This window comes from Lactuca virosa, chromosome 9 (assembly GCF_052849685.1).
Source record: "Lactuca virosa cultivar CGN04683 chromosome 9, Lactuca_virosa_CGN04683_v6, whole genome shotgun sequence".
NCBI classification, from domain to species: domain Eukaryota; kingdom Viridiplantae; phylum Streptophyta; class Magnoliopsida; order Asterales; family Asteraceae; genus Lactuca; species Lactuca virosa.
In genome coordinates, this window is record NC_136434.1 from 183,303,202 (window position 1) to 183,325,895 (window position 22,694).

The window sequence follows — 22,694 nt, forward strand, 5'->3', positions numbered from 1 at the left end:
ACGTGCTTGTCATAATATACAATGTTACATAAAAATCATATATTTTTGTATCATGTAACTTTTTTCGTGTGGACTAGTTGTGTATAAAAAATCTGATCTTCTCAGATTTGATTTGATTTTAACGTGATTTGTGGTGTACAATTTGGTAATTTGGTGTAAAAGTGAATTTTGTGTACAATTTGGTGTTATTAATGTATTTTGTGTACAATTAAAATGCAATTTTTATTTATTTATTTATTAGGTGTGAGATCTATGTATTATATGAGTTTATTTAAAAGAAAATTTAATTGAGTTTATTTAAAAGAAAATTTAAATATAAAACTTTTGAGAAGTTTGAATTTCAAAAAAAATAAATAAGAAAAATATTGAATTATAAAAATTAAAGAGTTTTTTTTTTCTTTTTTAAATTTAAACAAATGATTTTGATAAAAAAAATAAAAGAAATTACTGAAACTTTAATTTAGTAATTTTGAAATTAAAAAAAAAATCCATTAATGAAATTTATATGTATTTAATATTAAATTTAAATAATATATGAAATTTAATAAAATAAAAAAACCGTAGAATGACATTTGGAATAAAAATTAATTTAAAAAAATTATAAAATTACATATGACAAAATGAATAAGAACTAGCTGGGTACCCCGCTCCGCAGGGTTTGGTTTTGATTAGGGTTTTATTTTTTTCTTTTTCAGTATGTATTAGGAAGTAATGTTTGTATTTTAATGGATATTTTATTTTTGTAACATGTATATATGTATGGTAAATTTACTGGATTAACATCAATCATCTTAAAATGACTCCGCTCAAGGTTTGTAAAGATTTCCACGATTTTAAAATGACTCTTCTCAGGGTTTGTAAAAGTTACACGATTAACATCAATCATCTTAAAATTCCAAAGGATGGTAGCTGAAGGATGTTAGCGTAGATTAAAGTTGAGGAAAACATGAGTAAATCAAAGTGAGTTTTACCTCAAGATAGTAAAAAGCACAAGAAACTTATCAGATTTGTAAAAACATTGGTGAAAACAAAACCTTAGCTTTTTCTCAAAACTGTCAACGTATTGTATATGTTTTTTCTCAATTTTTATAGGAGCCAGCATCATAGAACTTTTTTAGTATAGAGCACAACAAAACCTTATAACTTCTTGGTTCTTCCTAAGTTTTGGAAAGCCAATTTTTATCCTATTAACTTACAATTGATACTAAAAAACCATCAAAGGATAAAAGAACAATGCTCATAATAGATAAATTCCAATTGATCATCTAATCATATAAACCATCATGAAGCCATATATCAACTAAGAAGTCTAATATCATGTGCAAAAAAAGAAAAAAAAACAAAACTTTTGTTCGGTCAGCACAAAGTTGACTTTTGAATGTTTACAATAAGTCAAAATACTCAAGAGTGAAGATTTCACTACACTGAAATAGTTTGGGATTAAAATGCTTGTTTTCTGTAAATATAGACAAGATTACAATATTGAGTGAACACATCTAAGAAAAAATATTTGATTTTGGGTGAAAAAATGAAAATATTGCAATGTTCGTGATGTTTGATTCCATGAAAGAGTTGTAAGAAAACAACTGTTACCGGTAACGGTATTGGCTCACGAAAATGGTCGTTATTTGAAAGCAAGTCTTCATAAGTCGTTGAGCAGCTACCTTGATTTTTGAGATTAAAATTAGTCGACATCATACCAAAATTTGGGCAAAAAACGAAATTAGAATGTAAACTAAGCCTTGTGACATGATCTTATGGCGTTCTCTCTCTTTGTGATCTTTGAGAATTGAAATAGATCCCCAATCCATTGTCTTCTGCTCTCATTCCAAGAAATCGTAGCGCTACTAAATCAAATAACTGATTTATAAAATATATTTGAGAAAAGAGCAATGGACTTTCAGTATTAACTTACTTCCTTTGTTTCCGGATGCTTCCTTGCTTCTTTTGCAGGCGTAGAAACTTCTAAAGGCCGAGAATTTCCAGTATCCACTTCCATCATCATAATATTAACTTTGAAACCTGAGGAAATCGGAAAAAAAAAAAAAAGTAACAATCAATAGAATGGAATAAGAATTGAAGCTTCATAATCAAATTAAAAATGCATCAAGTTCAACTGTCTTCAGGGTTGCTGTTCCAACTTCATCCTGGAACAAAAATCACATATCAGTTGTAATATGCAAATAAAAAATACTCTAAAAACAACACCAAGCCAGATGAAGTTCCATAGATAGCATATAATCACCTTCAGTTAGTTCAATACGAACTGGAACTGGAACTGGAACTGCAACAAACCCACTTATCATATGGTAGAGTAAAATCACATTTCTACCCTTGTCCATCTCATTTGTTTTTGTTCTGATTATTCCATAGCATATAATCATCACTTTCAATTCAAACATCAACTAAACCATATGAAGATTAGACAGAAAAAGAAAAAGTTATACCTCAATGGATTTGCTGGGAGCAACACGAATGACATTGACCAAATTGCCCCTAAAGAGGCTAGTCCAACCGCAATAGAGAGAGCTAACTAAACATAGCCCTAAAGAATTTATGTAATCTGTTAACCCAATTTCAAACCAAATAATTAAAATTACAAATCGAACGAAATCGGAAGAAACCTCTTCTGAAGTAAACATAAGGATAACATATGGTACTTAAGTTAATTTCTAACCCTATAACATCATACTAATTCCATACACATACAAAGCTTGATAAATTTCAAAGTTGGAAGTTAATACAATGGAGTTAGAGGAACCACTTAACAATAAAATGATATAACTGAAATGCAAATTGTGAAAGTTTATGAGCATAAGCGGTGCAATAAAAACATAATAAAATTTAAAAAAATCAAACTAAAAATTGGAATGATTAAAAATTTATCAATGTGAGAGACCAGATATTATCCTGTATCACCATTCCTAGAGAGGATGAAAACGGTTTTTTCAATTCCAATTTTTTTTATAAAAAACAAAATATAGTAAATATATAAAACTGCTGATGTTTATTATCAAGTTCAATTGTCTGTCACATTCAGTTCTATATCCAACCAAAAGAGAGATTTCGAAAGAATGTTGATATATGAGAGCTTTTCATAAGACGTTTAAGGTAATCTAATCTGATTTAACATAAAATATAAAGTGTAAAATGAGGTAGTAGCTGCTGTAAAGACATCATTTGCTGTATAAAATAAATCAAGTTATCATCAAACTCAAAATTCCATCACTCAAAGACTCAACAAAACAAAACTACTCCACAAATGTATACCTGCATCATTTGAGGTGAAGTTAACTGACGAAGCACCTTTGGATTCTGCATCATCTCCCTCAACTGAGGGTTAGAATCGAACATACTGCGAAGTTGAGGGTTTTGACTCACAATCTACAAATTCACATTACCAATACCATTAAAAAAATTACAAAAAACTTTGATACCTCAACTATAGTGTATATCATGTTTGACATACCTGCTCCATATACTGGGGATTTGAAAGCAAGCTTTGCATCATCTGAGAAACAACAGAATTCTGCAACATGAGGCTCATATCTGGCATGCCACCTGTCATGTCTACCCCTGATAATCCAAAAGCAAACAATTTCATATATATTATGGGAACAACCATTAAAAGTATCGACGATTGACAAAAGCAAACAATTTCATATATATTATGTGAAATCTTACTGATGGAATTTGGAGCAAATAGAATAACAATGATGAATTTTAACAAAAGAAAAGTGAAGAAAGAAAGCACAAAATTACCTACCACAAAGCAGAACTTCCACGAAGATGGTGGAGAACTCAGTGAACAGGTCGGATTTGGTCATGATGCATTTCATGTCACCCAACTCCACAACTGGCCACCACCTGTACTGACGGTTGTAAAAAAATCACCACATGCAACAGAAATAACGGGAACACAAGGTCAAATTCGTCGAATTTAAACCCTAATTTCAAGGAAATCGGAGTTATCGAATAACATCATTGTATAATTTGAACTGTATGTGTTACCTTCAGTTCACAGGTGAATTTGTGCTTTCCGAGAAGAACATACGGGTGAAGTACAGCAGTTGTCGGCGGTTGATTGGAACCTATCTTCGATATCTCCTCTGTTTCGAACTGGGTCACAGAAGAAGCCGACGGAGCAGGTTAGTTAGAGGGCTTCGACGGTGAGGATTGCTGGGTGCAATGAAATCTGTGAACAACTAATTGGGAGGTCGAGAAGGCAGAAGTATATGAAGCACGGAAAACGAATAGTGATTGAAAGAGGAAAAGAGGGTAGCGGCACCTGAGATGTTTCTTAAAAACCAGAATCGAGCCCTAATCTGACACGAACTGAAGCAGACGTAGCGATGGCGGTGCTCAATCGCTTCTTACAAACTCTCGGAATGACAGATGGTGGTAGCGGCGCCGATCGATGCTTTTCAGGAACATCGACATGCTGAAGAAGTTGGAGGTGGCAGAATCGAGCCCTAATCTGACACGAACCGAAGCAGACGTGGCGATGGCGGTGCTCAATCGCTTCTTACAAACTCTCGGAACGACAGATGGTGGTAGCGGCGCCGATCGATGCTTTTCAGGAACATCGACATGCTCAAGAAGTCGGAGGTGGCTCATCCCACCAAAGGTTAGTGGAGTTTCGATTATGTGTGGTTGATGGCGAGAAAAGTATGAAGCAGAAATATGAGAAGAATCCAGAACATATCGATGTTATGCACGATCATCAACACGTGCATGCAGACGCAATACAGTGGGGGAAGATAAAGACACGGTAGATTGCTAACACGTATACACAAAGAATATACCTAATGTCAAAATATGCCCCCCTTATAAAAAAAATATATCATTTTTGTCAAACTGTTCACCAGTTCACTATTCATCTTTTAGGATAAGTTTAATATATATATAATATAATAATGTGGCTTGTGGAAAAAAAAAATTTATTTATTAAAGTAGATTTATTTTTTTGACCAAGTATTACACTCCTTGAATTGTACTATATATGTATGAAACTCACAATATATGTGAACATTTTTCTTTATAATTTCTTGTGTGAGAGTTGGTATGAGGTGAGGGTTAGGGGTGAGCAAAAACGGGTACCCGACCAAATTGCTTGGAACCGGAACCGCAATCGGAACCGCAGCCAGAACCACCGGTTCCTAAAGTATTAGAACCGTAATCGGAACCGCCTATATCGGTTCTTTAGACTTTGGAACCGGTCCCAGAACTCGTAGAAACCGGTTCCAAAACAGGGTACCTGGTTTCAAAAAACTTTTAAAATATTCTCAATAAAAAGTAATGGGGTATTACTGAGAAATGGTTGAACTCAAGCTTTTTAAGTCGTATAACGACCCCCGAAAGCTCAGAAGGAAGGCTCTCATTGCCTTTCCTCTTGACGCATTACAAGACTTCCCCATTTATAAAGAGTGGTCTTCCTTTTTTCCTTACCACCGTCGATATGGGATTTGAATATTGAAACCATGTTTTCTTTTTGAGTTTTTTTCACAATCACATACTTACATTCTGTTTACATATATAGTCATTGATTACTAGCTTACTATTTTTTTTTAAAACGGCAAATCTACACTACTCCGAATACCACATATGTCTCCAATGAAACTTGAACGCTCAACCTCTAAGAGGGAGGACAACACCCGATACCGCTGGACTAGAAGCCCTTTGGTACTAGCTTACTATTAATTTGATTTTAACATCCACTGTATTTGATATAAACCAACACAAGTTACAACGTATTCGATGCTTTATATATGTATATTATTGGTTGATAAAAAAAATTTGGCTTATATTCATGTCCTCGGTGGACGGTGGGGGTTTAAAAGTTGCATCTGTGTAATTAAATTACTTTATATTCATTTTAATATAAAAGCTCTATAATAGATATATATAAACCGGTTCCAACGGGTACCCAGCGGGTATCGGTTCCGAAAAAATGAGAACCGGAACCGGAACCGCTAATGGCGGTTCCGGTTCTGGAACCGACGGTCCAGAGGCGGTTCCGGTTCCCTAAACGGGTACCCGGTTCCGATGCTCACCTAGTGAGGGTGGACGAGAATGGAGATATTGAGTGGTTAAATGTTGGAAACAAAAGTACTAGATAGATTTCTTCATTGTAAACATATGTATATTTATTTATGACTTTAGGAAAAAAAATTCCTTGAGTTTTCTATATAAATATATATAACGTGTGTGTGTGTGTATATATATATATATATATATATATATATATATATATATATATATATATATATATATATATAGGTTTATGTTCTATGGAAAACAAAAAACTCTAAAAATAAAAAAAATGCATAAAAAATATACTTAGAGATCACAAAACTTTTTTTTTGAATTATTTTTATAAAAATCGCAGCTTTTTCTTAAAATTTGCTGAAAAAAAATCAATTTTTTTTATCAAAAAAAAAAATTCAAAATTTTTTTCAGCGAATTTGTATAGAAAGCTACGCTTTTTATAAAAAAAATTCAAAAAAAAGTTATGTGATCTCTAAGTATTTTTTTATGCATTTTTATAATTTCTAGGGTTTTTTGTTTTCGAAATAACCCTTCCCTATATATATATATATATATATATATATATATATATATATATATATATATATATATATATATATATATATCGAAGTCCATATTTTAGAACGTATCGCAATTATTTAGTTTATTAAGTCTTGATTTTTAAAAGTGATCTTTAATAAATATACAAAACATGTATATATTAATGTTGTTGAAGGGTTATAATTATGTAACATATACACTATGATTAACATTTGTTGTTCATTTAACACATATATAATGTATGTTTACGAGATATATAAAGAATTGAAAATTAATACTGTCCAAATTTGTCATATATACTATTAATTGGTATTTGGAAATGTTACATTGACATATATATATATATATATATATATATATATATATATATATATATATATATATATATATATATATATATATATATATAGTGGTGTTATATAATATTAATTATATAACATATATACATTGTGTTTTCATGATTGTCATGTATTGTATATTTTACAAAAGCTCTAGTAGTTACGTTTTGCATTTGACCATAGAAAATGTCTCACATATCTATATATATATAGTTGCACATGATTTTTGAAATGTTATTTTATTTCCACCTTTAAGATTCACATCAATTGGAATCGAATTCTTATATCTTTCCGGAATACATTACCAATAATAGGAATCATGTCGAAATTAATAGTTTAATGTTCCGTGTTTAATAAATCTGAAACGTCTAATTTTTCAACTTTTATAAATGTTTTTACCAAAAATATTTCAAATATGAAATTAAATATTAGGCCATAGTTTGAGTCCAAAAATGTTTTCAAAATTTTCATTTGAGGTGTGCAAGTCCTTCAACGGATAGGAACTGTTTTAGCGATTTTTAAGAAAATCAGTATTATACTGGTTTTGGTTAAGTTCTTGCCTTATTAAGCCTTTTGGGACATGGATATTTGAGTTTTGGGCCTTTTGGGTGGTCCTAATGGATAAAGTTAGAAGATTTATCCTTCTAGATCACATTTTGGACCAAATTCGAGCTTTGGAGCTCTTGGAATAGGAAAAAAACAACTTAATGCATTAAGCTATTGGAACATCGACAACCACAGCGTGTTCCTAGGTCACCACGGCATGGTTGCGGGGAATCTCCCGACTGCTTGGTAGTATGAGTACCACAACGTGGCCAAGGAAGACCACGTCGTGGCGATCAGATGGAGTCAACATTGACTGTTGACTTTGACCGTTGACACTGAGGATTGATTTTTGGTTTATGGATTTTGTTCATCCATTAATGTCCTAATAGGTAAATTAAGGTTTTACCTTGTGTGGTTATCTAGGTGGCACCTAGCACCTGTTGTCGGATTTTGAGGACGTGTTGGCTTTTGAGCTGTTTTGCAAGGTGAGTTTGCACACTATAATGTGGGAAACTAGGGATCGTATGTGCTTGTAGTCTTTATGACTCTTGGTGTATGTGTTGTATGCATGTGCGTCTGTTTTGTTATATATATGTGGGGGTGAAATAGACCCAATACATCCTTGTGCTGGCATATGAGTTGCAATAGAATCGGGGGTGAAATAGACTCGGTACAACCTTGTGTTGATATATGTGTTGAAATAGACTCGGGGGTGAAATAGACACAGGGGTGAAATAGACCCGGTACAACCTTGAGCCGACATATATGTATGGTATGTGGTATTTTGGAGAACTCACTAAGCTTTGTGCTTACGGTTTTTATTTATGTTTCAGGTGCTTCCAGTTCGAAGGGGAAGAGCTCGAGATCATCGCATTGCACACACCATGATTTTCTGCTTATTTGACTCTGATGTACTTTTGGAATGTTTATTGATATACTTTGAATACTTTATGGTTAGACAAAGATGTTTGGATGATGGTTTATTTATATGAAAACAAAATTTGATGGTTCTATGTTTTGGGACGTTACAAGTTGGTATCAGAGCCTTGGTTAGAGGGATTGTAGCATACTCTCGGGTGTGCCTAAACTTAAATTGAGGATTTGATAGATTTTCATAAGAAGAAATGTTTTATAAAATAATTTTTTAATAAAAGAAAAGGGTGTGGTGCATGGAATCGATCGAGCTCAAGTAAGTTTTCCCAAAATACCCATGCATGTTTAGTTATATGATTTGGACTGAGAATCTGTGAATCGCATGCTAGATTAGGTGTAACGTCCCGAAAATTCAAGGTAAATTTTACATTTTTAAAATAATAAAAAATACAACGAGTTATTCCAAAACCGATCAAAGTAAATACATTATTTAAACATGAGAGTAATATCATTAATTTCCAATGTGGAAAACTCTGGGGATATTGTGCAGTAAGCACAAAGCTTAGTGAGTTACCCAAAATACCACATACCATAACATACAAGTGTCATGGGCTACCCCATGGTCTTTCCTTGCAATGATGAGGGCCAAATCCCGGTCTGGGCTACCCCTATGGTCTTTCCTTGTAATGCGGAGGGCCAAATCCCAGTATTACATACAAGTGCCATGGGCTACCCCCATGGTCTTTCCGTTCAATGCCGAGGGCAAAATCCCGGTCTTACATACAAGTGTCAGGGCCAGATCCTGGTCTTTCATACAATTCTTAGGAGCCAGATCCTGGTCTTGTTGGGTTTTGAGCATTCTAACACTCCTATGGTGTACATGCAACCCTAGAAACCTTGGATCTATGTTTTACTAAGATACATGCAAAATTGATTTTCCAAGGTTCTTAACCTATCTAGCATACATGGGGAACTTTTATAACATAAAAGATAGTAAGAAATACATACCTTTAGTTGCTTGGATTCCTTGAGAACCTTGTGAGCCTAGCACCTCAAGTGTGATGCCTCAAATGTCTCACACAACACCAAATACACTTAGAATAACCTTGAGAGAAATAGAACACTTCTAAAATTGGCTATGCCCTCTTGTTCTCACACTCGTGCCGATTTTGGTTGCTCACATATTCCTTTTATAGTGTGTCATAGGTAGGGTTACACCATGTAAACCCTAACTTGACATGGCTCTTCATTTCCATGATCCATGGGTTCAAAGACACCATGGAGCATCCATGGAGCGTCCTATGGGTTTTAGCCCAACTTGATAATCCATGGAGCATTAGCCCACTATACAAGTATGGGTGATTTACACAATCAACCCATATATTTAATTAGTCTTCTTTTTGATCACTTAACTAATTTCAAATTAATTCTTGATCAATATTAATTAAATAATATTATTAATATATTAGAACTTATAATATATTAATAAACCTTAAGTGTTATTTATCTCATTTTAGTCTATCCAAATGCATGCTGTCATGCAACCCAAATGGACCATGCTAATCGGGTCAAGTACATTCCAGAAATAGTTATGAACTTAGACACCTAATCCAACAGTCTCCCACTTGGATAAGTCTAATAACTATATTTGCAAGAATAACTTCAGGAACCGATCATCAATCGTAGCTCTTTCAAGGTCTCGCGGAACTGAGATGATGCTGATACGCCATTTAAGATAAGTGATCATATAATCCTCTGTTCTAGATATCATCCGGACAAATACATAGAACAATGTCTTACTTATTGTCCAGCAGTTTGTTTCTCGATTTCCGATTTGTTTGACATAGAACTTAATTGAACAAATCAACTTAGTTATGACCGGGCCCGGTACATGGGTCAACACAAAATCATCGAGGGGCCCAGATATCTCTTCTAATCCAAGAAGGAACAGATAACTTCGACTCATATGCCTGTTCTACTACTTGTTGAATCATACACAAAGGCACATTTTATAACATCGAGTTACCAATGCGTTTACGTACAATCAATGTATAACCAACTCATAGGCAACAAGTCATATCTCTAGGTTTGAAGACATATATGATATTACCGTCTCACGATCACTCGAGATAAATTCCATGAAGTGATATCAGTGAACGTGGGTTGAATCCAATACTCAGAACTTATGAGCACTCATGAATGTTGCAGCAATCCTTGCTATGTCCCATACCTTGGACATCTACAATCCAGCTTCATGACAGTCTTGATTCATATCTACTTCCAACATATGACCGACTGTGGATGGTTTGAATAACTTTGTCATTCAGGAAGAGCGACTTAGTTATTCTGGAAGTCAAAACATGCAAAATGAAACACAAGAATAATCGAATCCAATATGGTCTCAAAACTTATGAATATAAATAAAACATCTTTTATTTATCACCATATTGATTACCCATCATTCATTGCATATTGTTTCAAACTATCAACTTTATACTTGAATTTAAAAACAATAGTTGTCCCATGCTCCAAGCATGTACACTATGTTTTTCTAAACACTAGTCATGCCATACACCAAGTATGCACACTATGTTTTTCCAAACATTAGTTATGCCATACACCAAATATGCACACTAAGTTTGTCTATGATCTTTACTCTGTGAAATAGATCGATTGAACATAATTCCAATGATACTCATTTCACAATCCCAAATCCTTACCGCAAATGCAAGAATTCCAAATTCCTGCCATTTATCTAAATCTGTTAGATTCTAAACTTATGTGCATTGTTCCTCTTGTAATGATTATGCACAAAGTCACAAAGACTTGTCAACAGACATTACAGAGTGCTCCAATGGAGATCAACTCCATGGAACAGAAGTCTCATATTCAAAGTTCATTGCCTTTAAACATTCCTCTTGCATTAAGATTCCTAATCTTACACAGATTTAATGAATAACTTCCACCTATGGGAATATTTCCATATTCCCCTTTTGATTATTACTCCTGAACAAGATTTGCCTCTTTCCAGAATATGTCAATATGGTCCTTCCAAAATTAACACTATACTTCCAACTATCCCTGAGCAACCAATCTTTGGTAAACCTCAGATTGTCCTCAACAATTGCTTAATCAAATTAGTCATATCTAGTTCTAGTACTTTTTCCCTCTTAATGCTCTGGGCATTTGGAAAAATTTAGAACAGATGAATATTATAGCACCTACAATCGATCCTATATCCGAAGCATATGGGACACGATTCATAAAGACATGATACTAGACCAGTCTTTTGCTATAATATTTCTATTTTTATTTGCCAAGTTCTCATAATTCAGATTATGAAAAGAGATGTCGTAATCATAATCGAATTTTAGAACGCAAATAATGGACCCATATATAGAATTTCCTTATGTTGAGCCATTCCAACATAAAATTCATATATATATATATATATATATATATATATATATATATATATATATATATATATATATATATATCCTTGACTAAATATGATTAAAACCTCAATCTAAGCTTTTAGAATTGAAGTGAATTATAATTTCCTCTCCCTTAATTATAGCAAAACAACTTTTTCCCAATTGAAACCTTTTGTTTTCTATAATTAACATTGCTAACTTGCAACACTTATTATAATTATCACGCTCCCACTAGCATGATGATTATTAGCATGAAGCTTATGCTCCCAATAGCTTTGACATGTACTCAGAAATCTACTGGACTTCTAGAAATCAATACTTTATTGATCTTCTTACCAAAATTCATATTTCTGATACGAGATGCTTTGATAAAACTTTATCAAAACCATACACCTTTCCTTAGATAGCACACATGTGTGTCTAAACAATTTCAGAACTATGAAAAGGGATGTCGTAATCATAGTCTCAATTGTTTAGACCTTTGACATTTCTCACAAGTCCATGTTAGTGTGTCGGTTAACCACACACGCTCCACTAACGACTTTGAGAATGCAAATATCACAGTTGCTGTCTACTTAAAATCTACTTAGTGAAAGCGTTTCCTCACCATCATTTTCATGAATCGGAGAGAAACCTTATGACACTTAGATTTTATGGTGTATGTGTTCCTATCCATGTAAATTTGTCAAAACCATAATCACAAGACAAGGTTAGTGACACATCCAAACTCTTATGGATTGAACTTGTGCAGTCTTAACTTCTTGCCACCTGGCAGCACAAGGGCATGTCATTGCTTCCAAGTTGTTATGCAACCAATTGAGAACTCTCAGAACTCATATGCAAAGCCAACTTTAACTGGAATGGGCACAGAAATAGGAATATGTCAACACGATAGGTTATAAACCTCACGTCGTGTGCTAGTGATAAACTACAAGTTTTTATTATTGATTAGATCTGGAAGCTTTTCCAAGATCTTTAAGACTCCTACTGTCCTCTTGACATATAAGACCCACTTGCCAAATATTCAAGAGATAGTGCGAATTCTTTATCAAGAAAAACACTTCACACAATTGGCCTTAGTTGGTCTTTGTTTTATCCAAAACATCACAACTTACCAATTTAAAATGTACAAAAGTAGGACAGATTTTACTCTTACATTTGACAAGTGTTATAAACCTTTCTTTAAGATATGTCACTAAACTTACAGTCTTAGAGTATGACTCTAATACTTGTTTTGGAACGAAGTATGACTCACCTTCTTGATTTAACCATTTCAGCAATTCGTGATTCCTCTTCTTAGCCATAGGAATGCACTAAGATGTCCTTAGAGGACCAATTGTGATATGGTTTCTTAATCATTAAGATGATCACAAAACATGATACTGAAGTACTCTCCCATCTTTTCAGATTTGAGAAACTTTTATCTTTCTGCCTAATTTGATTCTTCTCATTCGTCCTGCAAAATATTGAAAATTTTTCAATGTTTCAGAATTATACTTAAACTGGTAAGTATAACCATATTTACTAAACTTTAGTAAATCATGGTGAATAATCTTATCGATCTTTTGTGGTGGACTTGACCAGTGCACAAGAATGTGTACTCGATCCCTTAGTCCTTCACTTGACTCACATATAAATGTGAACAAGGAATTAGTCTTAATTTTCCAAAGCTGAAAGTTCTCATTCATCATACTATACAACTTGCATGATTCTAAGTTTCGGTCCAATTGAAACCTTGGGTGATGAGAATCTTTCATTATTTGATAAATTTAGACACAACCACAAATGAAAGAATCAAACTCACATTTCCATTATTGCTAGAACCATACAAACATCAATTTTTCATAAAATGCCATTGCAAGGAGATATAATAAAATAAAACAAAATTTTATTTACTTATAAAAATGCGGAAAAAACTTTTTTCTTACAATGCAAATTTAAATGAAAACTATGCCATTACATATTTTCTAGCAATCTATCATAACTCCTAAGTAGTATCTCAAGAATCCGATCTCCGAACCATGCGATTGAAATCCATCTTCGCGATCAGATTCAGCATACTCTTTCTTTAAGTGTCCTTCCCTTTGCTTGATTCTGCCAAACACCAAAATGTAACCGAGTTACATTTTGTATTAAGAATCATCAATAAGGAACTTAACATAGTTAGATAGTGGACTTACCTGAAGCAGAATCAAACTTTCTGACTAGACCTTCTCTCAGATTTTTCAGGTAGTTAGGGCAGCTTTGCAACCAATGCCCCTTCCTTTTTGGCAATGGAACCATATGGACCATTTGGGAATGGTACACAAGACTATCTCAGACTTAGCCTTTCTCTTTACCATTTCGTCAACCGAGTTGACTATGGCCGATCCCTTTCCATTGGGAAGAGAAAGCTTTCTGGATTTCCAATGTCACCAATTTGTCAATGTCCATGGTAGTTTGGGAAGTTGATCTACTAATCAAATTTGCTTTACCAGAGCTCCAAATCATTTCTGATTCAGCAGCACCAAGCAAATAGATAAGATCATTAAGGGTCATGTCATAGTCTTTTTCAGAGTAGTCCCAAAGGACACTCACTATGTGACTTTAGAAAGTGAATAACCAACCAACTTTCTCAACACTTTGACACCCAACTCTCCCGGCTTGTCAATATGTGACTTCATCTCCAAGATGTGATCATACATAGACCTTTCTTGCCAATAGGGCTTGAGTGACCTTGAACTTGTGGGATAGGGAGAGTAGTTGGAGGAGGTGGAGGAATTGAAGTATGATTTCCATGATCCAGTCACGGGAGATCATCTTCATTAGGAAAGCCTATTCCAAGAGTTTTGGGAAGATCAGAATTGTCTGAACCAGACATCTTTTGGGAGATATTCAAGATAGTTGATTTAAAGTCCTTAATATAACACCCAATATGAAATATTAAGGCTAGAACCCAACACAATATTTTATAACTTTCAATGGCATGTTTCAATCTCGAGTGTGCCCTTCAGGTTTTGTGACTGGGATGCCGAGGATCACAAAACAAGGTGTGAAGTAACCACACAAATTACTTGGCACCCTTAATGTATTACCCCTCCATCGATGTGTCGGTTAACCACATGCGCTCCATTGATACTATGATAAACATTAAGTTACCCTTTGTCTACCTTGTTAAGTCCAGCTAGTGTGTCGGTTAACCACACGTGCTCCACTAACCGACTTAAGCAAAGTGCAAAGTGTAATTTCATGGGTTAGCACCTTATTCACTTTTCCTAAAGTAACTAAGATTGGGAATTATAAAAACATTTAGTTACTTTATATTCATCATTAATACTTTTCATGAAAGGAGAATTCTAGTCCTTGTCCTAGCCGTTCGGCTAACGACCCTCCACCGATCAAGGAAGCGGCGGGTGAGAGTGGACACCCATTAAGCTGCCATTTTATAGGCAGCAACCTTATACCTCCCTTATAGACCGGCTTCGTGAATGAGGCCTACTAATGGTAAGACTGACTTGCTCTTATACATACATACATACATACATACACACACACACACACACATATATATATATATATATATATATATATATATATATATATATATATATATTATTAACTTATAATATTATAAAGTATAAGTGTTGAATTTTAACTTTTAAAATTCTAGGGATTGGAACTAAAGTTTTTAAAGTGACTTTACATGTTCCAAAACTTGAGGGCAAGTTTTGTAACTTTCAAAACTTTTCATCTTTCATAAGTTATGAGTTAAATGGTTTATTAAAATGAGTGACTTTTCATTTTATGTAACCTATGTGTTTCTTAAATGGACTTTAAAAGTGTGACTTTTGGTAATCCATAACTTGAGGAAAAATTATGGATTCTATTAAAACACATAATGATCAAGAATTAAACTAACAAGCAAGTTACAAATAATTCATATGATCTTCTAAACTCATAAGTTCAAGAACATGCATATCAACAATTTCAAGATCATAAAATTAACCATATAAAACTTGAAAATTTGATAATAGCTATTGAAAATGGATTAACATAACCATTACACCATCTAAAACAAGTTTTATAACACCAAAACAGTTTAGGGTAATGTTTCTAGTCCATTTACAACAACAAAACTCGAAAAACTGCATTCTGGGGCTCCTACTCGTCGAGTGCATGAACCTACTCAACGAGTAGGATGAGTTTACTCATGGACTCATCGAGTCCCCCCATGGACTCGGCGAGTTCATGCTGCAGAGTGCAGAAAAACTAAGTTTTTCCACAATTTTGCATCAAGTATCAAACAAACAAGCCTAGGCTCTGATACCACTGTTGCGTTTTGAGCATTCTAACACTCCTATGGTGTACATGCAACCCTAGAAACCTTGGATCTATGTTTTACTAAGATACATGCAAAATTGATTTTCCAAGGTTCTTAACCTATCTAGCATACATGGGGAACTTTTATAACATAAAAGATAGTAAGAAGTACATACCTTTAGTTGCTTGGATTCCTTGAGAACCTTGTAAGCCTAGCACCTCAAGTGTGATGCCTCAAATGTCTCACACAACACCAAATACACTTGGAATAACCTTGAGAGAAATATAACACTTCTAAAATCGGCTATGCCCTCTTGTTCTCACACTCGTGCCGATTTTGGTTGCTCACATATTCCTTTTATAGTGTGTCATAGGTAGAGTTACACCATGTAAACCCTAACTTGACATGGCTCTTCATTTCCATGATCCATGGGTTCAAAGACACCATGGAGCATCCATGGAGCATCCTATGGGTTTTAGCCAAACTTGATAATCGATGGAGCATTAGCCCACTATACAAGTATGGGTGATTTACACAATCAACCCATATTTTTAATTAGTCTTCTTTTTGATCACTTAATTAATTTCAAATTAATTCTTGATCAATACTAATTAAATAATATTATTAATACATTAAAACTTATAATATATTTATAAACCTTAAGAGTTATTTCTCTCATTTTAGTCTATCCAAATGCATGATGCCATGCAACCCAAATGGACCATGCTAATCGGGTCAAGTACATTCCAGAAATAGTTATGAACTTAGACACCTAATCCAACAGGTCTTTCAAGCAAGAATCACAGAGACAACTAACATTCTACATAGCAAAGTAATGGGCCAACATTGGTGCATTTGACTCATGGATACAGTGAGAAAACTCACATCACAGTCTAAAAGAATAGTTGCACCGATCACAGATCTAAAAGTTATCTCTACCGATCACCTATACGATTAACAGGAACCCAAATCTTAAACTGTAATCCAAATTACCCAAAATGTACTTAAGTCAAACTTGGTAAAAATCTTGGTCAATGACAAAAGTCAACCGAGTCGACCGGGTCAACTAAGTTGAGTATGCGGGGCGTACTATGCCTTGACCAAAAGTCGAGGGGCTGACCACGTACCCACAGTCTACCCTTTGGTACACCCAGCGTACGCAACTACCATCCTCCCAATCCATTAAGAACTTAATACTTTAAGCTCTTTCGTCCAAAATCCATATCTAACCCTCAAATGATATCCTTAACCATAAAGTTTCCGACTTTATGGTCTTGTATGGCTATTAAGTCTTCAACATCCAAAAACCCTAAGTTGTTAACCCATGAACACATCCAATACCATGCATGGAGGAAAACTAGGGACCAAGGTCACATTTTTATGGTTCATAATGACTCCATAATGTATAATGTTTCCAACTTTATCCATTAGAATGGTCCAAACAACCAAGATCTAGTCTTTAAGTCTCAAAGAGACCAAAAGTGCATCTTTTTCAACTTAATCTATTAAGTCCAAGTCTCCAAACTTTAGGTCTAATCAAAATGATGTTTAGATGGATAAAGTTTCCAACTTTATCCATACAAGGTCACAAACTTTCAAGATCTAAACTTTATGCAATAAGGTGACCAAAAGTTCATAACACCCAAAACTAGCTAGATTTAACAGATGCATCATCAAGATTCAAGCTTTTTACCTCTAGAAGAAAGATCACGGTGAACAAAGTCTGAATCTACAAGCTCCAATGCAACCAACACTTTTCCAATGGGCTCCTTCTTCTTCAAGATGCACCAAGAAGACTCCAAAGCATTCAAGAACAATTTTTTTGCTCATAAGGCTCAATTTAGGGTTAGGGATTCAAGAGAGGGTGTTGGATAGGTGGAGGCTGAGAATGGAATGGGTTTGGGGGAGTTAAGGAGCCTAAATAGGGCTCAAACCACGAAAATAGGGTTTGGGCATTGATCACGTATGCCTGACATACTCTAGGTATGCCTAGTACGCCTAGCGTACACAGCTTAACCTAAAACCACCCTAACTTCAGACGGTCATAACTTCTTTGTTTCAACCCAATTTCGACGATCCTTTTATCCACGGAAAGGTAATGAGAAGCTCTACAATCCTATCAGCTCTCTTTTCCCATAAAACTTTCTAAACTTAAATCCAAAACTCATAAAAGGCCTAAACTATCACTTTATGGTGATACCCTTGGGCTCAAAAGCACTAACCGAACTCTCGTATCACCTAATCTACATTACCCACATCCAAAGGGGTCTAAATCTCTCTTTTCCCCCAAGGCTCTAAGCCTTATGATTACTGATCTTCGGCTCACGACCCCAAATTATGAAAAGATTCGAAACAGGGTGTTACAACTCTCCCCACTTAAGTTAGATTTTGTCCTCGAAATCACTCCTTACCACCTTCCTAGAAGCCAGAAAACCCAACCAATTCCTCTCAAACCCCGCTCCATCAAAGAGGCGGACACATACTCATAGTGACCTTCCAATGCAACCACCGAAACCAAACTTTAAAAGAGCTCATACACCCTAATGGTGAATAATTATTGACCCACTAACTGACAAACCATCACCTCACTGCTATAATTCCAAAACCCCCAAGACTTTACCTGACCTCCACACAGGTAGGACCTTCCCAAAACACAATCACTAGGACCTCTTACTGCAATCTGAACTGAAAAAGATCCTTTTGATCCTGAACTATCCAAATGATACCTTTGGCAGGCAGATTCCTTACCCATAAATTTCTAATGAAAAGATCTTTTATATATATAAAGACAACTCCCAAGGTGAGTTTTATCTATTTGCCAACCCGGTGCATAACTCGTATCCCGAAATCCAAAGATCATCACTTTCATTCTATCCAAAAAATTTCGATTCCACGGTAACCTACCACTATACTGAGATATCAAATCCCCAATCGACCGTTGAGACTGACTGTCTCACACCTGGTCTCACCACCAGGCTCCTACTAAGAATCTAATTGATAAATGCTACCCTTTCCTAAACATCACATGAATACCAATCACTGACCATAGAGTCATCCCACTTTAGACGTGATCCAATACCTTGCTCCAACCATGTTTTCACCAGGTGTCACCCACCCTTATCATAACCATACGTACCTCACCCACATGTCTCACCCAATCGAGTGCTATTATAGGCCTACCCTCGCCTCAGATTCAACGATCCTCAACTCAAACAAAGAGTAATCCTACGACAATATTGTCTACCTTGACCCAGGCATGCACTCATCCTCTTTTAGCCTAATGACCACTCCTACTGTGGCCTACCTCAATCTGGTGAATGCTACGACTACATCACAGACTTATATCACTTCCCTGACAATCTATAATCCTTTGTATGCTACGGCTACCCCATAGTCTTACAACACTCCCACAACTGCCTGAAAACCTTATGAATGCTACAGTTGCCCCTTAGTCTTACAACACTTCCATACTTCCATGGATCCACCCCATGGTCTTACTGTGACAACACGAAAGATATTCCGTTAACGTAACCCATGCCGTTAATAAAATTTATTTTATTTTGGGTTTTTCCGTTAACTTTCAAATTAAATAATTCATTTAGAACTATTATTATTATTTCCTATGTGTTGAAATGAAATATTTATTTGAGCGAAAACACTCTAAATAATCTTTTGAGAATTTCTAGACTACGACTAATACGGGTAATTGTTATTACCCGGGTAAAATATTAAGCTCCGTTTAATGCCGGTGTTGGGTGTATTCCCACCGGGTCACTAACTCTAGTCACACATAAAAGGGTGGAGTGACCACCATTTGAGCTTTTCCCACACTTGAACATTCTCTCTCTACTTTCTCTCTCTAAAATCGGATTTCTCTCAAGGATCTTCACTTTCAAGCTCCAATTTGGTAAGTGATCCTTCCTAACTAGTGGTTTATCCTAACATGCATGCAAATCCATGTCTTAAACTCTCAAATGCATCAACAACTCGTGTTTACGGTTTGGGGAGCCTCCCAAAAACCATAAACTCCTTCAATGGGGGTTTTGAAGCCCCAAGACCCTTCCAAACCTCTTCTAATGCTTAGATCCTTACATGCATGGAGTTAGAACCACAAGGTCATGAGTTTTTGGCCATGAACATGAGTTTACGGTCCTTGAATGTTCAAGAACCGTAAACACCCTTTCATGGGGTTTTGATGCTCCTTAACCCCTCCAATGCATGTCTAATGGCCTTGAAACTTGCTTGAATGATCTTAGAACCCTAAAACATGTCCAAATGAGCATAAACTCGAGTTTACGGTTTGGGAACGTCTCCCAAAACCGTAAACACCTTCCAAGGGTGTTTTAATGCTCCAAACACCTTGCATGGCTTGTAATTGAGTCTAGAACTTGCATGAATGGCCTACAAACCACCAAAACACATGGAAAATGGACAAACATGGACAAAGGTAGGTTTACGGCCATAAACCCATGTGTTTACGACCGTAAACTCCCCAAGGGTGGTCCCAGGACCGTAAACCCTTGAGTTTACGACCGTAAACTCCCCAGGGTGGTCCAAGGACCGTAAACCCTAATTCCTAGGCCATTTCATGTCCCGATCAATTCCTAAGCCATGGAATCAACCTTAGAAATTTCCCGTTTGCAAAATAAAGACCTTGGATCACTCAAACTACCACACCCATGAGTTTACGGCCGTAAACTCATGGGGGATATGGTCTTTGGACCGTAAACTCCCCTAAGGGTTTACACTTGAAGAGTAAACACCTTATCTAGGCCCTACACTCCTTAGATACAACCCGTATCATCCCTAACACTTGAATTGAAGTGTTTTCGTGCCTCGGAGTGTATTATCCTACTATCTTGGTAAAATCAAAGTCTAATTAGATACAATTATGTATCTCTTCATGTTACATAGGAACCTCACGCGTGTTCAAGCCCTAAACTGATACATAGCATCTAAATCGGCACATTCTCGTCAGGTGAGTTCATACCCCTACACCATTTTCTGTGTTTTTCATGTTTTCAGGGGGGGAATACAAGCAAAAGTACAACGAAGCTTGTACTCAAATCTGTTATTTCGTATAACATAACTACATGTTCAATATGTTTTAAACATTGAAAATCCGCTTTAACCAACCGTCTAACTCGTGGAGATAGTTTTCAAAACCAATTGTGAAACTCATTATAAAATGTTACATTTTTACATTTCACAAGGATTTCATGTCATTTCATAAACCGGGATTTTCTATACTATTACTTGTAAAGCTCATTATTCTTATGATTGGAGACACGTCCTCGGTAACACTCCACACGGATTACGAGAGTGGAGGACTACTCCCGTAACCAGAATCTCTTGGAGGGAGAGCGTGACTTGAGTGTATAGATCTATACGGGACTGACTACCCCGCACCCTGCTGCTAGCTACAGTTGGATCGTCAGGTCCATGGGTGACAAAAGTCATAAAACGACGATGGACTTCTTATTGCCATGTCTAGTCTATCGTATGGTTATGGAACTCGCAACTTAGATAATGGAGATTTACTGATAAAGTAATAACGAACCTAGTGAACAATCCACCTAGTAATAACTGTCTTTGATTACTACCAGTTCACTACTTACTTATTAGTTTGTGTACGTATCAAAACTAATATGCTTACTACGGGATACTAGTCATTCAGTATGTTTCACTCAAACATACAAGTATGGTAGGTACTTGTACACATTATTTCAGAATCGATAACCAACGAATGTTTTACATAAGAAAACATAGGGTTTTCTTGGGATGACGTAACTTTTCATAGACAAGGATGTGTGGTACATCTAACGAGAAATCAAATCATATTTTCATAAGGAAATTTGCAGGATTTTCTTGATTCAAATTATGTAACAAAAGGGATAACCAAACTACTTTTATAAGAAAATACGAGATTTTCTTGGATATCAACTGTTCATGAAACTAAAGGAAACGAACATTTTTCATAAGAAAACAAACCACTTATGAACTCACCAGCTTTATGCTGATATTTTAAAAACTGCTTGTATTCTCAGGGCATCCATAGACAGGTACTCCTGCTAACCTTTTGAAGAAGACGGAGCATATAGAAGACTCGTCTTTACTTTTGTTCTAACCTATGTATCTAAGAAAACTTGTAGTACTTTATTTTCAAACAAATGTAAAACTTTCTTATGTAATGTAATGGTTGTGTTTACTATGCTTGCTATGTACATTGGTTGTGATACTCTACATGACGTCACCCCGCCCCGGAACGTTTCCGCCATCGGTTTCGGGGTGTGACAGATTGGTATCAGAGCCCTTGTTTATAGTGAACTAAGTATACCGAACCTTACATGGTATACAACTATAAACACTAAAGGGGCCTAAGTGCTCTAAACTAAAAGTATGCTTTTAAAATTTTATAAAAGTGTACAAGTATACCCGAGTACCGAAATCTGTATCGCGGAGAGAACAAAGCATAAGAAATTTGGGTGTTGCACACTGTGGTTAAACCTGGGCAGTTATGTAGTCATGTCTAGGGTCAATATAGCCTGATCAACTATATTCGTTCGAGACACGGCCAACATGTGCTTGGGAGTGACTGTGGTGTACAGCAGG

General features: G+C 35.4%; 1 protein-coding gene and 1 long non-coding RNA gene across 8 annotated transcripts; both read right to left on the minus strand.

Annotated features, from left to right (window-relative positions):
- Positions 1 to 1,332: 1,332 nt before the first annotated feature.
- LOC145138385 (uncharacterized) lies at positions 1,333 to 2,239 on the minus strand. Its single transcript, XR_013721508.1, has 2 exons — positions 1,916 to 2,239; positions 1,333 to 1,844 (listed from the first exon to the last, which is right to left on the minus strand). It is a non-coding gene; the product is annotated as an uncharacterized LOC145138385 (long non-coding RNA).
- A 208-nt stretch (positions 2,240 to 2,447) lies between these two features.
- LOC145138383 (ubiquitin domain-containing protein DSK2a-like) lies at positions 2,448 to 4,717 on the minus strand. 7 transcript variants are annotated; one of them, XM_079072480.1, is made up of 6 exons: positions 4,289 to 4,717; positions 4,012 to 4,119; positions 3,767 to 3,867; positions 3,470 to 3,576; positions 3,271 to 3,384; positions 2,570 to 3,183 (listed from the first exon to the last, which is right to left on the minus strand). In XM_079072480.1, the coding sequence occupies exons 3-6, from the start codon at positions 3,837 to 3,839 to the stop codon at positions 3,127 to 3,129; spliced, it is 351 nt and encodes a 116-aa protein (XP_078928606.1). In that variant the 5' UTR covers positions 3,840 to 3,867; positions 4,012 to 4,119; positions 4,289 to 4,717; the 3' UTR covers positions 2,570 to 3,126. The 7 variants fall into 7 exon arrangements, with proteins under 7 accessions (XP_078928607.1, XP_078928608.1, XP_078928606.1 ...); XM_079072479.1 differs by having other exon boundaries at positions 4,012 to 4,179; XM_079072478.1 differs by having other exon boundaries at positions 4,012 to 4,195.
- Positions 4,718 to 22,694: the final 17,977 nt, after the last annotated feature.

What these genes read in the sequence shown, in the direction of transcription:
- LOC145138383 (XM_079072480.1), bottom strand. Translation starts at nt 3,839, where the DNA reads ATGAAATGCATCATGACCAAATCCGACCTGTTCACTGAGTTCTCCACC. An exon ending in CGTGGAAGTTCTGCTTTGTG is followed by an intron (nt 3,577 to 3,766) that starts GTAGGTAATTTT and finishes TTGGATTATCAG; the next exon opens with GGGTAGACATGACAGGTGGC. An exon ending in CTTCACCTCAAATGATGCAG is followed by an intron (nt 3,184 to 3,270) that starts GTATACATTTGT and finishes TATTTTATACAG; the next exon opens with CAAATGATGTCTTTACAGCA.